At 45.1% G+C, this 15,374-nt stretch overlaps 1 protein-coding gene across 1 annotated transcript in view; it reads right to left on the bottom strand.

The window, feature by feature from the left end:
• The window catches only part of LOC126249662 (uncharacterized), a 255,623-nt gene that overhangs the window by 173,925 nt on the left and 66,324 nt on the right, over window positions 1–15,374 (bottom strand). Inside the window, exon 2 of the mRNA XM_049951342.1 lies at window positions 2,237–2,734. Coding sequence (XP_049807299.1) covers window positions 2,237–2,416 — 180 coding nt within the window. The 5' untranslated portion in view covers window positions 2,417–2,734. The remainder of the gene's footprint in view (window positions 1–2,236; window positions 2,735–15,374) is intronic.

The following is a 15,374-nucleotide window of genomic DNA, read 5'->3' as shown; positions in this document are numbered from 1 at the left end:
GTTCATATCTTCGTAGCGAACGAAGTTACAAGAACACCAGTCACGCTGATTAATGTCCTCCTGGTAGCTAAACAACATCTGCCTGATATATTTATTTTGCTTTTGGGCAATAAGTTATTTGTGGTGATCAAGATAAGTGGAACACCTCGTATAATAATATAAGAGGCGATCAAAGGCCGTACAGTCCAGAATCACGATGACAGTGGGCAAAATCACCGTGAGCACTGAGTCAATCGTTCCACCGATGCACCAGGTTGAACATACTCGTTTGGTAGAACACCGTGTCATACTATGTGAACAAGTCCTTAATCGTCTGCTGCACATTCTTGCCCGACAGGAATAATCGAGCCTTCAAGGTCTTTCTGAAGGGACTGAAGGCGTGATAATCGCATGGGGGCGGGGAGGGAGGGGGGCGTGATGGAGGGGAGATGAGGACTATAGGGCTTGTGTCCAAGTGTCTCTCAAAAAATGGTTCAAGTGGCTCTAAGCACTATGGGAATTATCGTCGGAGGTCGTCAGTCCCCTAGACTTAGAACTACTTAAATCTAACTAACCTAGGACATCACACACATCCATGCCCAAGGCAGGAGTCGAACCTGCGACCGTAGCAGCAGCGCGGTTCCTGACTGAAGCGCCTAGAACCGCTCGGTCACAAAGGCCGGCAAGTGTCTCTCATTTAAGTTGTCGTATCTTCTGTGGTGTCACCGCCAGACACCACACTTGCTAGGTGGTAGCTTTTAAATCGGCCGCGGTCCATTAGTATACGCCGGACCCGCGTGTCGCCACTGTCAGTGATAGCAGACCGAGCGCCACCACACGGCAGGTCTAGAGAGACGTACTGGCACTCGCCCCAGTTGTACAGCCGACTTTCATAGCAATGGTTCACTGACAAATACGCTCTCATTTGCCGAGACGATAGTTAGCATAGCCTTCAGCTACATTTGCTACAACCTAGCAAGGCGCCGTATTCAATTGATAATTAATATTATGAAGCATGTACCGTAACGAGAGATGTTCTACAATTGTGGATTAAAGTTAAGTATTATATCAACTACGTACTTTATTAACAATTCTAAAGATATTGTCCTGTTCCAGACCTCACGCCAGTCAGCGTGTAATTAAACGCGTGCATTTCGGCCTCCTCTAAAAAAACAGTGTTGGCTCTTCTGCCAACACTACATCTTCTGCATTACGACATTTGCTGTATAGGGACGCGCGTTGTCATGAAGCAACAGCACCCTTTGTCGCACCATTCCACAGCGTTGGTTTTCGACGGGCATGCTGCCCCACAACCATTCTTCGTTCTCCGATGGGTGTCTACCAGTGTTGATCCTTCACCAACCAACAAAATAATAACAGCATGCTGATCCTGTTTGGACACATTTGGTAATATAGTTACCATAGTTGACGTTCCCGCGTTCACCGGAGACACGTCGGAAAGAAAGGAATGCCACTATAATCCCTTGCCTAGGTGTGGATGTTTATATATCCGCATGCTGGTTAATATCCCCCTGGTAGCTAAGCAACATTTGCTTGATTCATATTTTGTTTTGCTTCGGAACAAAGCCTTATTTGAGATGTTCAAGCTAAACTTTTAATACATTTTATTGCAACTAAACAATTTATTGTTATTGTTATATTAAAACATTTCACATTTTACTTTTATTATTAAATGATAGTGTGCAAACTTTGGTACAAGCGCGCTGAAAAGTAATGTCTCCAAATTTTTTTACACAATAAGTCTTAAAGCTTTTTACATAATACAAACGTTATTAGTATTCTACATCTTTGTTCTTCGTGTCTGCATATTTGCAGCCCTCTGTCGCTAGAGGGCTCCGAACTGAAGGGTGGAACATGGCGGTGTGTAACGTAACTATGTCGGTGCGCCACGCGGAGTGGTCGCGCGGTTTGAGGCGCCATGTCACTGATCGCGTGGCCCCTCCCGCCTCGTAGACCTTCAGGAAAGTGTTCCCCGTTTCACATTGTTGAAATGTTCCGTCTAACACTGGCAGAAAATGCAGTTCATGTTAGTTTTGTTACTGGTATTAAAATCTAAGGCATCTGTGGCACGTTAAAAGGGGGGAGGGGTGACGGTAAGATTAATTTGGGAGGGAGGAGGTGGGGTAAGTATAATGAACTGTGACTCCCTCCCAATAACCGGACTCTGGAACCGCGCCTGGTCTTGGAGCCGACGTAGTAAGAAATAGTATATTTTGAGTAAGAGAGCAGGACTTACCTCAGCCAGCACGTGCTCGTACGAAGGTGGCGGGGAGGTCGGGAACACGAGGGGCCCGGAAGAGCTGGGCGAACTGGTGCACGAGGGCTGCCTCGGCGCCGGCGTCGGGCTGTGGGCGGAACCAGCGCTGGCAGAAGCCCGTTGGGGCGTAATTTCCTGTATCTTTGAGCATTCGTCCATTCTCACGTAGTTGCTGCCTGCGGCGGCTGCGCTTCCGCTTCCACGTCGCCACAATTTTAGCTTCTTCTTTACCGTACTGTCAATTTTCTCGTATCCTTTCTCCCGTCTGCTCACTGTGGCATCAAATTCTTCCCACTCTATACAAAGAAACTTCGGAGCTCGCTGTTGAAAGCCTGCTCGAAGGTGTTACACCAGCGAGCTAGACTTCTACTTGTAGGTACTGGTGGAAAAGCAGTAGGCTACGCTATAAAAGATGCCCCTCGAACGCTGGTCTTACGCCGCACCAATCTTCCACTGATGCGTCCTCAGCGTAACGTTCTGAAATGAAAACAAGAAACTTCTGTTGCATACTAAAAAAAGTTATAGTTTTACTTTAATCTATTTCATAAGGCCACCGACAATCACACACTCGTGAAACTTGTTCTTACACTACTGGCCATTAAAATTGCTACACCACGAAGATGACGTGCTACAGACGCGAAATTTAACCGACAGGAAGAAGATGCTGTGATACGCAAATGATTAGCTTTTCAGAGCATTCACACAAGGTTGGCGCCGGTGGCGACACCTACAAAGTGCTGACATGAGGAAAGTTTCCAACCGATTTCTGATACACAAACAGCAGTTGACCGGCGTTGCCTGGTGAAACGTTGTTGTGATGCCTCGTGTAAGGAGGAGTAATGCGTACCATCACGTTTCCGACTGTGATAAAGGTCGGATTGTAGCATATCGCGATTGCGGTTTATCGTATCGCGACATTGCTGCTCGCGTTGGTCGAGATCCAATGACTGCTAGCAGAATATGGAATCGGTGGGTTCAGGAGGGTAATACGGAACGCCGTGCTGGATCCCAACGGCCTCATATCACTAGCAGTCGAGATGACAGGCATCGTGCAGCCAGGTCTCGACCCCTCAGTCAGCAGATGGGGACGTTTGCAAGACAACAACCATCTGCACGTACAGTTCGACGACGTTTGCAGCAGCATGGACTATCGGCTCGGAGACCGTGGCTGCGGTTACCATTGACGCTGCATCACAGACAGGAGCGCCTGCGATGGTGTACTCAACGACGAACCTGGGTGCACGAATGGCAAAACGTCATTTTTTTCGGATGAATCCAGGTTCTGTTTGCAGCATCATGATGGTCGCATCCGTGTTTGGCGTCATCGCGGTGAACACACATTGGAAGCGTGTATTCGCCATCGCCACACTGGCGTATCGCCCGGCGTGACGGTATGAGGTGCCATTGGTTACACGTCTCGGGTCTCGGTCACCTCTTGTTCGCATTGACGGCACTTTGAACAGTGGACGTTACATTTCAGATGTGTTACGACCCGTGGCCCTACCCTACATTCGATCCCTGCGAAGCCCTACATTTCAGCAGGATAATGCACGACCGCATGTTGCAGGTCCTGTACGGGCCTTTCTGGATACAGAAAATGTTCGACTGCTGCCCTGGCCAGCACATTCTACAGATATCTCACCAATTGAAAACGTCTGGTCAATGGTGGCCGAGCAACTGGCTCGTCACAATACGCCAGTCATCGTGTTGAAGGTGCATGGGGAGCTGTACCTGTACACGCCATCCAAGCTCTGTTTGACTCAATGCCCAGGCGTATCAAGGCCGTTATTACGGCCAGAGATGGTTGTTGTTCTGGGTACTGATTTCTCAGGATCTATGCACCCAAATTGCGTGAAAATGTAATCACATGTCAGTTCCAGTATAATATATTTGTCCAATGAATACCCGTTTATCATCTGCATTTCTTCTTGGTGTAGCAATTTTAATGGCCAGTAGTGTATATTATCTAAATAATTAAATAAGCTAGCTGATAATGATTAGGCATATCTATAAAATATTGATTCATCTTATATCTTTGCCTTCGATGCACGAAGACCCATGACGGAGATGCGCCTATGGCAGGTACCATTGACACATACACCAATAAGCCAAAACATCATGACCACCTGTTTGATAGCGTGCGTATTCTTTCACTTTTGAAACACAGTAAAACAGAGATTCTGCATGGCACGGGTTCTACAAGTCCCTGACAGGATTCCAGAAGTATGTGGCACCAGACGTCTTCGCACAGGTTAAGCAATTACAGCAAATTACGGGATGGTGGTTTACGGGCACGCAGCTGGCGCCCGATATGTGTTCCAGTGGGTACAGATAAGGCACATTTGCTGCTCAAGTCATCAATCTGAGATCACTCTAATTCCACTCCAACGAATGTAGCACGATTCTAACCTCGCAACACGGACAGTTCTCCTGCTGGAAGATATCGTCACGGTAAACGGGTCATTTCGAGCATGATGCGATAAAGGTGGTCCGGAATAATGTTCACATAGTTCACTACTGTCATGTGTCTTCCATTACGACAATAGATCCCATGGAAGCCCAATTCAATGTACCCCGAAGCATAATTCTGCGCTCACCGGTCTGCATCTGTGGCCAAATATATGTTTCGTGCAACCATTCGACTCGATGACACCACTGACCTCGTGTAACAAGAAACGCGATTCATTCGACAGGCGACACGTTTCTACCGATCCACGGCGAAAACTCAGTGATGTTGTGCCCACTGCAATCATAACTGACGATGTAGTTGGGTCAACACAGGAACACGTAGATGTAGTGTGATGTGGAGCTCCATGTTCAACAATGGCTTTTGAACGGAGTACTCCGAAGCACTTTTCCCTGCTCCAGCATTGAACTCTGTCGTCAGACCTGCCACAGATCGCTGCCAATACTCCATTACACAGTGGGGGATCCTCCGACCTATACATTTTGTGATGAGACGTGGTCGTCCAATACCATACAGCCTACTCTTTATTTCACCATCCTTCAACCACTTCCCGTAGGAGCTCACGACAATAGTATGCCAATAGGAGACCAGCTTCGCCGTTTCAGAGATTCTCATTTCCAGTTGCAGCGCCATAACAGTATGTTCTTTGTCAAAACCGCTTATTTCAGTGGATTTCCACATTTGCAGCCCGTATCTTCGCTATAATGACTGCCCATTCGTCTATCTTCCGCTTACATTCTTTCCTTACTGCGTCACGTGCCCACTACACCGCCAGGAGGCATTCAACCTCGCGGAGGGCAGTGGTCATAATGTTTCACCTCATGAGTGTAAGTTTAGTGGCTGCGCCACCAGCGGCAGTAGCTTTGCGATGTCACCGCCAGCAACGCAGTTCGGCAGCCTGAGGAACTAACAAGAAATTAATATCTATGGAGATACTCTTAACTCCGAAAACGTGAAGCCATCGACTTACGCACCCCGCCATATGTCTGTTACCAAAACATTGTAAGTAGCGTGCGTGTACTGCAGTGTTATTCATCGAAATTCAAAAATAAAATTGTGTAAAAATGGTTACTTGTGTGACCTGCGGATGTATAAACAGAAACGGGAATTATGTCATAGAATCCAGATTTCTGCTATAGTAGTTTAATGATGTATTCTTGATGGATTTTTTTCGGTTAGGTTGCCATATTCAGACCATTTGCGAAAGTCACAGAATAGTTTTTGTTATAATGCTGGTTAATCGTATTTTCTATGCAAATTTGGTACTGATGTCCATATCTCATCAGTGGTCGTTGTCAGTCTGTATGTTGCTGGGTAACGACAAGCTCCAGCACGTCGGCCTGAAACGTTACAGCAGAGAGGGCTGTGAAACGACGTCAGCCAACAGTATGCTGACTAGGACGACACCACGACAGGAGTGACATCTATACAAAGAAAATATAAGCGCCGTGCCGCGTAGCCGCGGGCAGTGGAAAACCAGTCCTCATACAACCGCTATATACACTCCTGGAAATGGAAAAAAGAACACATTGACACCGGTGTGTCAGACCCACCATACTTGCTCCGGACACTGCGAGAGGGCTGTACAAGCAATGATCACATGCACGGCACAGCGGACACACCAGGAACCGCGGTGTTGGCCGTCGAATGGCGCTAGCTGCGCAGCATTTGTGCACCGCCGCCGTCAGTGTCAGCCAGTTTGCCGTGGCATACGGAGCTCCATCGCAGTCTTTAACACTGGTAGCATGCCGCGACAGCGTGGACGTGAACCGTATGTGCAGTTGACGGACTTTGAGCGAGGGCGTATAGTGGGCATGCGGGAGGCCGGGTGGACGTACCGCCGAATTGCTCAACACGTGGGGCGTGAGGTCTCCACAGTACATCGATGTTGTCGCCAGTGGTCGGCGGAAGGTGCACGTGCCCGTCGACCTGGGACCGGACCGCAGCGACGCACGGATGCACGCCAAGACCGTAGGATCCTACGCAGTGCCGTAGGGGACCGCACCGCCACTTCCCAGCAAATTAGGGACACTGTTGCTCCTGGGGTATCGGCGAGGACCATTCGCAACCGTCTCCATGAAGCTGGGCTACGGTCCCGCACACCGTTAGGCCGTCTTCCGCTCACGCCCCAACATCGTGCAGCCCGCCTCCAGTGGTGTCGCGACAGGCGTGAATGGAGGGACGAATGGAGACGTGTCGTCTTCAGCGATGAGAGTTGCTTCTGCCTTGGTGCCAATGATGGTCGTATGCGTGTTTGGCGCCGTGCAGGTGAGCGCCACAATCAGGACTGCATACGACCGAGGCACACAGGGCCAACACCCGGCATCATGGTGTGGGGAGCGATCTCCTACACTGGCCGTACACCACTGGTGATCGTCGAGGGGACACTGAATAGTGCACGGTACATCCAAACCGTCATCGAACCCATCGTTCTACCATTCCTAGACCGGCAAGGGAACTTGCTGTTCCAACAGGACAATGCACGTCCGCATGTATCCCGTGCCACCCAACGTGCTCTAGAAGGTGTAAGTCAACTACCCTGGCCAGCAAGATCTCCGGATCTGTCCCCCATTGAGCATGTTTGGGACTGGATGAAGCGTCGTCTCACGCGGTCTGCACGTCCAGCACGAACGCTGGTCCAACTGAGGCGCCAGGTGGAAATGGCATGGCAAGCCGTTCCACAGGACTACATCCAGCATCTCTACGATCGTCTCCATGGGAGAATAGCAGCCTGCATTGCTGCGAAAGGTGGATATACACTGTACTAGTGCCGACATTGTGCATGCTCTGTTGCCTGTGTCTATGTGCCTGTGGTTCTGTCAGTGTGATCATGTGATGTATCTGACCCCAGGAATGTGTCAATAAAGTTTCCCCGTCCTGGGACAATGAATTCACGGTGTTCTTATTTCAATTTCCAGGAGTGTATATGTGACTTATGAACTGAATTGTTTTGCTTGCATTGAAATTGTCTGTACCGAAGGACACTGATTATTTGCATGTCGCCATTTGTTTGCGAGTCACCTTTGTGAATACGCAAAGTTAAGTATTGTCAATTTAACTCACTGTAATAAACTACATTAATACGATTTGCTTCAACTGTTGTGTACCAATCCGAGAAAACGGCTTTATTTGACGAGTGGATAGGGTACTGTACTGTATCGTATAACAACGTGGTGTAGACTTAGGAGTCTTATGCTATAAGCTGTTTTGTGGTTTCCTTCTGTTGTTAATCTTTCTTTTTTTATAATTTGACGTCTTATTGTCAAATTTGACATAGCAGCTATAACGATTATAGCATCTTTGGTCAATTGGCACAACTGTCTATCTGTCAAATTCGACGATAAAACGTCGAAATCATAAAAATAAAAAAAAGACGATTAACAACGGAACCAAACCACAAAACAGCTTATAAAAATGGTTCAAATGGCTCTGAGCACTATGGGACTCAACTGCCGTGGTCATCAGTCCCCTAGAACTTAGAACTACTTAAACCTAACTAACCTAAGGACAACACACACAGCCATGCCCGAGGCAGGATTCGAACCTGCGACCGTAGCAGTCGCACAACAGCTTATAGCATAGGAGTCCTAAATCTACACCATTTGTTACACAATACAGATTGACAACAACCACTGATTATATATGGATGTAAGTATCAAATCTGTATATCCGAAAATACGATAACCAACATTATAATTAAGTGAAAAATAATATTATGTAACTTTCGGAGATCGTCTGAAGGTGGCTTTGTATCCTAAATGATCCATCACAATAAATACATGATTAAAATACCATAGCCGCAATCTGCATTTCATTACATAACGTCTCTAAGAGATATCTTCGATGATGCAGGCCCATTGGATTGTAAAAGAAATTGAAAGTCTGTATTTCATTACATAATGTCTCTAAGAGATGTCTTCGATGATGCAGGCCCATTGGATTGTGAAAGATACTGAAAGCCTGCTGTTACTTTCTACAGGTAAATGCTTGAGATAAAATAATACTTTTGGTTTAAACAGGGACTCGTCGTAGGCTCATGAAAGAAAGAGCAAGGTAAAGCCTGTGGATCAAGGCTTTATGACGAAATGTAGCACATCAGTAAAATACAGCATAATCGCACGAGACCTTTCGGTTTTTTAAAATCATTTCTCTCATACACACAAAATGTAAGTTGCTCCAAATTTTATGTAAATGACTGTAATGTTTCAATGTATGATTTATTTGAGAGAATTTGATGTTCGGCTTGTTTTCTCGGTTGTCGGCAGCTGATGTCATAGCATCTGTCTATGCATGATATATTATACTTAATTATTTACGTCTGAGATAATTCAGTGAGTGAATGTTGTGACTAGACAACAAATTATTCATTTGAAATTTTCAACATGTTAATCGTTTTTCTTTGTTCATGTATGATTGTTCTGCTCCGTACTAACTGTTACGTTGGACGAGTTTATTTTGGGAAGTGCTGCTCCAGAATGTAATAATAATTTATGTGCATCAAAAACTTTGACATGTAATGCTAATTTCATGCATCTGTTTGTTTTCTAGTGTTGCCAAAAGACGTTTCCTCATTTTAGACGTACCACCTCCTGTCACTGTTGTCCATTTCAAGAAAAAGTTGTAAGCTGTGGGTGAAGTAAACATGCAAAACAGGAAGAAAATCGAGTGCCGGCAGGCAAACTGTCGCCTGTCAAACCGCGAAATCGTCGCTTGAATTATGTGATAAAGGTCCTGCAGAAGAAGAACTACAGAAATGAAGAGTATAATTCAGTGCTTATTTATAAAATCTGGCGCAGATTTGAAATCTTTTGCTTTAACACTGAAATTTCAGTTTACAAGAGCATATGATTATATCGAGATTATATCTGATACTTGCTTGCCACGTCCTAGAACAATAAGTGATAGCAAAGTGGGGCATCTGGTTTTACGAGTGATGCAATATTCATGTCCATGTAATTCCTTTGAGTTAGTAGTTAGTAAAGTTATGAGTAAGTGTTTAAACAAGACTTTATTTCTGAACTTCTCTGGAAGTTCTGGAAAACTACTGCAGATACACGTCTGGGACATGTTTTATTAGATTCAGCAGATCAATAAAAACAAAGTAAATGGAAATCGTGCTTTACTTTAACCTCCTACAGTTTTGCGCTGGCTTCATATAAGCGAAGTTGCAAAATTTCAGGCAAAATCTTTTATTAGCCGTAACTCCGTAACTAAACATTTGCGGACCTATATTTATACAAACTTTTTTCTTTAGCTTTACTTGCAGAATAACATATTAAAATATAAGCATATCTTTGTGAATCACCCTGTATGTATTCCCAATTGTTCAAAATTGCCAAACGAAATTGATAGTGTGTAGAATGACCTAAACATTCTCGGAAGGGAAAAATGTGTGAGAGAGAGACAAAGATAGACTTCACCTGACATTACGTGCAAACTTTTGATTTTAGTGATAACGCTTAATTGCACCTAAACTCAACAAAGAATATCCATACGATATTGTCGTGTTCGTCAAACTAAATATTTAGCGTTTACATTCGCCGGCAGATGTGACCGAGCGGTTCTAGGCGCATCAGTCCGGAACCGTGCTGCTGCTACGGTCGCAGATTCGTATCCTGCCTCGTGCATGGATGTGTGTGATGTCCTTAGGTTAGTTGGGTTTAAGTAGTTCTACGTCTAGGGGACTGATGACCTCAGATGTTAGGTCCCATAGTGCTTGAGCCAATTGAACCATTTGTTTACATTCTGAAAATCGTACATTTTCGTAGTGAAATGATCAGAAGGATCTTATGCTATCTGTACCGCTAATAGCTCGACTTAAATTAAAAATATCGTCTGTTTTGCCACGATATAGTCAATACTTAATTAAATAAATTTAGCATCAACAAATTAAGTTCTCAACTAGTTGGTTTTGTCTATTCCTCCACGAAAATATGTAGTGTATAAGTACATACCCAGATGTGACTGTCGATTTGGTGGCTTTAAATAGAGAGGGCAAGTTTCACACAAGGTTTTAAGGGAGCAACTCTTGTTTTGGTTTCAAAAAGATGGCGGACTGCCGCGCCCCCTGGCTTCAGCATAGGTAACTCCATCTCCCTTTGTTCTAACCTTCTTGGGAACTTAGAAGGGGGTTAGAATAACTAAGCGACCGTCTGAACTACTGATTACGTCACCGCTCCGTCCCGCTCGACTCGCCGAATTCGTTGTCTCGCACTGCTGTACCGTTATTGGACTTTGACTCTTGTCACCAGTACTCGACTACATGAGAGAAATCGGGGAACATTTCCTCGGGATATTCGTGCTACCGAGGTCTACATCGCGTGGAAATCCTTCAACTTGCTCACATTATATAAAATGTCACTGATTACATCATGTGACAGACTCTGACTTCATGGACTTCAAGTTTCACTCCCTTCGACTCTAAAAAATGTTCAGATGTGTGTGAATTCCTAAGGGACCAAACTGCTGATATCATCGGTTCCTAGACTTACACACTACTTAAACTATCTGAAACCGACTTATGCTAAGAACAACACACACACCCATGCCCGAGGGAGGACTCAAACCTCCAGCGGGAGGGGCCGAGCAGTCCGTGACATGGCGTCTCAAACCGCGCGGCCATTCCGCGCGGCTCCTTCTACTCTCTTTATTTTCTTGTGACCTTAATTTTCCTGGATATAAGTATCCGTCTATTTAACTTATATTAATGTTTGATGACCAGTAAATATTGTAAATCCAAAAGTGTTTATTTATTGCTGTAGGTTACAGTAATTTCAGATTTCTTATATCAGATTCTGAATGAGGAGAGCGATAAGCGTGACCTATTATTAGCAATCATCCTGGTATTCGTATACGACGTAGGATTTAATTTTTTTTTATTTAACGCACTGTTGACACCAAGTTAGCTACAGCTGAAACAGCTACTGAAATGTGGATTGAGCAATGAACTGGTCATAGAGCAGTGAGAGAGCATGCTGGTATCCTCTATGAGTAATTTGCAGAAATTTAAACCAGAATGACAGAACAGCCACTCGAAACATGACTCATGACATTGTAATTACTGTTTGTTCCCACTGCGGCCCATCGCGCAATAATTGAATGAGAAATCATACAACCGCAGCAAAAGAGATGCTAAATATCATGCAACTACATTAAGATGTAAACGGTGAACACACAAAATGTTCGGTCGGTCCTTTCACGAAGAACCACTGGAGAATTTCAGCATCTACTAGGTCAGTGAGGTACACAGGCTCGTGATCAGCAAAAGCACGCTGTTTGATCTCCTCCCCGTGCTGATCAGTTACTGATCTTGATAACATTTTGCAGCAGCAGGACTAATGTTACTCAGGGTGTGGCCTTCGCAGATCTGGCCGCTCGTCATGCCGTGTTTTCCCTTCAGCGATCAGATTCGAAACAGCTCCGACTAGTGTTGATATTGTGCGCCCGGTGTGAAGGTCTTGTGCCCGATGGTCTGGAAATAAAGCGCATGTCTGTAAATCGAGAGGCCGCGGAATAGAATACCGGTCGGACCACGGAAATTTTCAGTCTACTTTTAACCCAGCCTTCATCTCTCAACAATATCAGCAGTCGCCAGGAACGACACGTAGTTCGGATTACTCTTTCTCGGTTGGGTAACTGGTGTAGATTGGGGACACGCAAATCGCCGAAGTGTCCAACTGAAAGACTTGCTCCCGGTCATTGAGCCACATGCAATTAGTGCGAAGGTGCGCACTCAGCACGCTGAGACATGTGTGGCCACCTGAAAGCGACCAGTGAAGGGTATATGGACAGAAAGGTTGAATGAGGAACAAAACAGCTGCAGTTGCAAGTGCTTTTTTTAAATCATCGTTAATCCAGTCCATTATCCACGATGATGAAATATATGACTAAACTTACAATTGCGGCTTTTTTTTTTTTTTTTCTTCATTAGTGTTCTACAGTTGTGTAGTAACTCACAACTTCATTGTGGAGAAACTGACTTGTAAGATTTTGCAAAGACGTCTGGTAACGCCCACTTATTTTATGGTTAGAGGTCTGTGCGCAAAAATAAATACTATATAGCATTAACTGAATTTCCTGTTGTGCATGGGAGAATGCGAAAACAATAATAAATACTTTTCTATGTTTTGCAAAGTATTATTTCGGCAAGTAATCGGCTTTCGGTCTCTTAGGCCATCACCGGATAATAATGAGCATTGGTGGCCGGGAGATTCCTCGCGGGGCGGTTCGACCGCCATTCCACAAGTCCTTTAAGGCCACTACGGCGACTTGCAAGTGAATGAGGATGAAATGATGATGAAAGACACACAACACCCAGTCATCTCGAGGCAGAGAAAATCCCTGACCCCGCCGGGAATCGAACCCGGGACCCCGGGAAGCGAGAACGCTACCGCAAGACCACGAGCCGCCGACATCACCAGATGACAGTTGAATGGCATAAACGCAGATATTACTTATCTCAAAGATACAAAAGGCACAAAAAATGATGGCTCACAGAGTATTCACAAAGGAAAGCAATACTTTTTATGTCACGCAGAATCAGTTCCAGTTATTGAGAAATGAAGATAAGGTGTACGTGGATCTCGTTACGTCTAACAACAGGCGAAAAATAAAATCGAATTTAGAATTGTTATATAGTATCTCAAGCTAAAAATTAATTTTCCTCTCTGTTAAATTTAGTATCAGTTATGCACATATTAGATTGTAGCGTTAAATCCAACTTTATTTTTCATCTGTTGTTATATGTAATGATATTCACGTAAAAAGCTTTATTTCCAATTGTAGTTAATCGTAACTATTGCTGCGTGACTAAAAGGAAACACTTTCCTTTGTGAACACTCTACATGTCATCATTTTTTGTATCGTTTGTAACTTCAGCTAAAGTCGCACGTCATTCTATCTATGTTTGCGAACTTTAGCTGTCACAGGAAGATGGCCCACGAAGCCTAATTCTGGGGCGTGACCAAATAAGCAATATTTTTCAGAACATTATGAAGGCCTTTCGTGTTTCATAGTATTAATAACTACTTTACGGATAAACACCTGCGCCGATACACATATCCGTAGGTATATCTGCACATATCCACAATAAAAACTGTCTGTAAAACATGTGATCGATAATGATAATAATTATTATTGTTTTAAGTCACAATTGTTAACGATCTGAGGCGGCGCAGTGCTACAATATAGACTTATGTGCTCTCTGTCCAGGAGATGGTAGACGTTTTGTTGACGTCTGCAGTAACTAAAGATTACGGCATGCCTTTATTCCTGGTTTTCCTCACAATTATACAATTATCCAGCAAGTGGATTACGTCTGAGTCATTCCTGTTTCATTTACACTGACAGACATCTCTTATGCAATTACCAAAAGCTGCCACAAAGCTGCATGAATACTCTTCCAGGAAACTCCATCACCGGCCGTTGCGGCCGAGCGGTTCTAGGCGCTTCAGTCCGGAACCACGTTGCTGCTACGGTTGCAGGTTCGAATCCTGCCTCGGGAATGGATGTGTGTGATGTCCTTAGGTTAGTTAGGTTTAAGTAGTTCCAAGTCTAGGGGACTGATGACCTCAGCTGTTAAGTCCCACAGTGCTTAGAGCCATTTGAACAATTTTTTGAAACTCCATCCATTAGAATCTCCGCTTCATGATCTGATTCCAGTTTGTGTATCATATACGGCACGAATAGTGTTCGGTATAAAATCAGTGAATCGATCAACATACCTCTTAAATATACACTCCTGGAAATGGAAAAAAGAACCTCCATGTTACTGGTTTGGAAGCATTTAATGCAAGAGATGTAATATCTTACCGTACTTTTCATGTTGGAGAAGTGTATAATAGAGATTTGGGATTGTCATATTTTGTATCTAACCAGTCATTTTATTTAAGAACAAGAAATCATCGTAAAATAAGTGAACAAGAGAGTGTTTGTATATGGATGAAAGGTGCACCCACCATACTTGCTCCGGACACTGCGAGAGGGCTGTACAAGCAATGATGCCGGCCGAAGTGGCCGTGCGGTTAAAGGCGCTGCAGTCTGGAACCGCAAGACCGCTACGGTCGCAGGTTCGAATCCTGCCTCGGGCATGGATATTTGTGATGTCCTTAGGTTAGTTAGGTTTAACTAGTTCTAAGTTCTAGGGGACTAATAACCTCAGCAGTTGACTCCCATAGTGCTCAGAGCCATTTGAACCAAGCAATGATCACACGCACGGCACAGCGGACACACCAGGAACCGCGGTGTTGACCGTCGAATGGCGCTAGCTGCGCAGCATTTGTGCACCGCCGCCGTCAGTGTCAGCCAGTTTGCCGTGGCATACGGAGCTCCATCGCAGTCTTTAACACTGGTAGCATGCCGCGACAGCGTGGACGTGAACCGTATGTGCAGTTGACGGACTTTGAGCGAGGGCGTATAGTGGGCATGCGGGAGGCCAGGTGGACGTACCGCCGAATTGCTCAACACGTGGGGCGAGAGGTCTCCACAGTACATCGATGTTGTCGCCAGTGGTCGGCGGAAGGTGCACGTGCCCGTCGACCTGGGACCGGACCGCAGCGACACACGGATGCACGCCAAGACCGTAGGATCCTACGCAGTGCCGTATGGGACCGCACCGCCACTTCCCAGCAAATTAGGGACACTGTTGCTCCT

This window comes from Schistocerca nitens, chromosome 3, assembly GCF_023898315.1.
Source record: "Schistocerca nitens isolate TAMUIC-IGC-003100 chromosome 3, iqSchNite1.1, whole genome shotgun sequence".
In the NCBI taxonomy this organism is placed as follows: domain Eukaryota; kingdom Metazoa; phylum Arthropoda; class Insecta; order Orthoptera; family Acrididae; genus Schistocerca; species Schistocerca nitens.
Note: the sequence above shows the minus strand (reverse complement) of the source record. Positions and strands in the feature narration are given on the sequence as shown.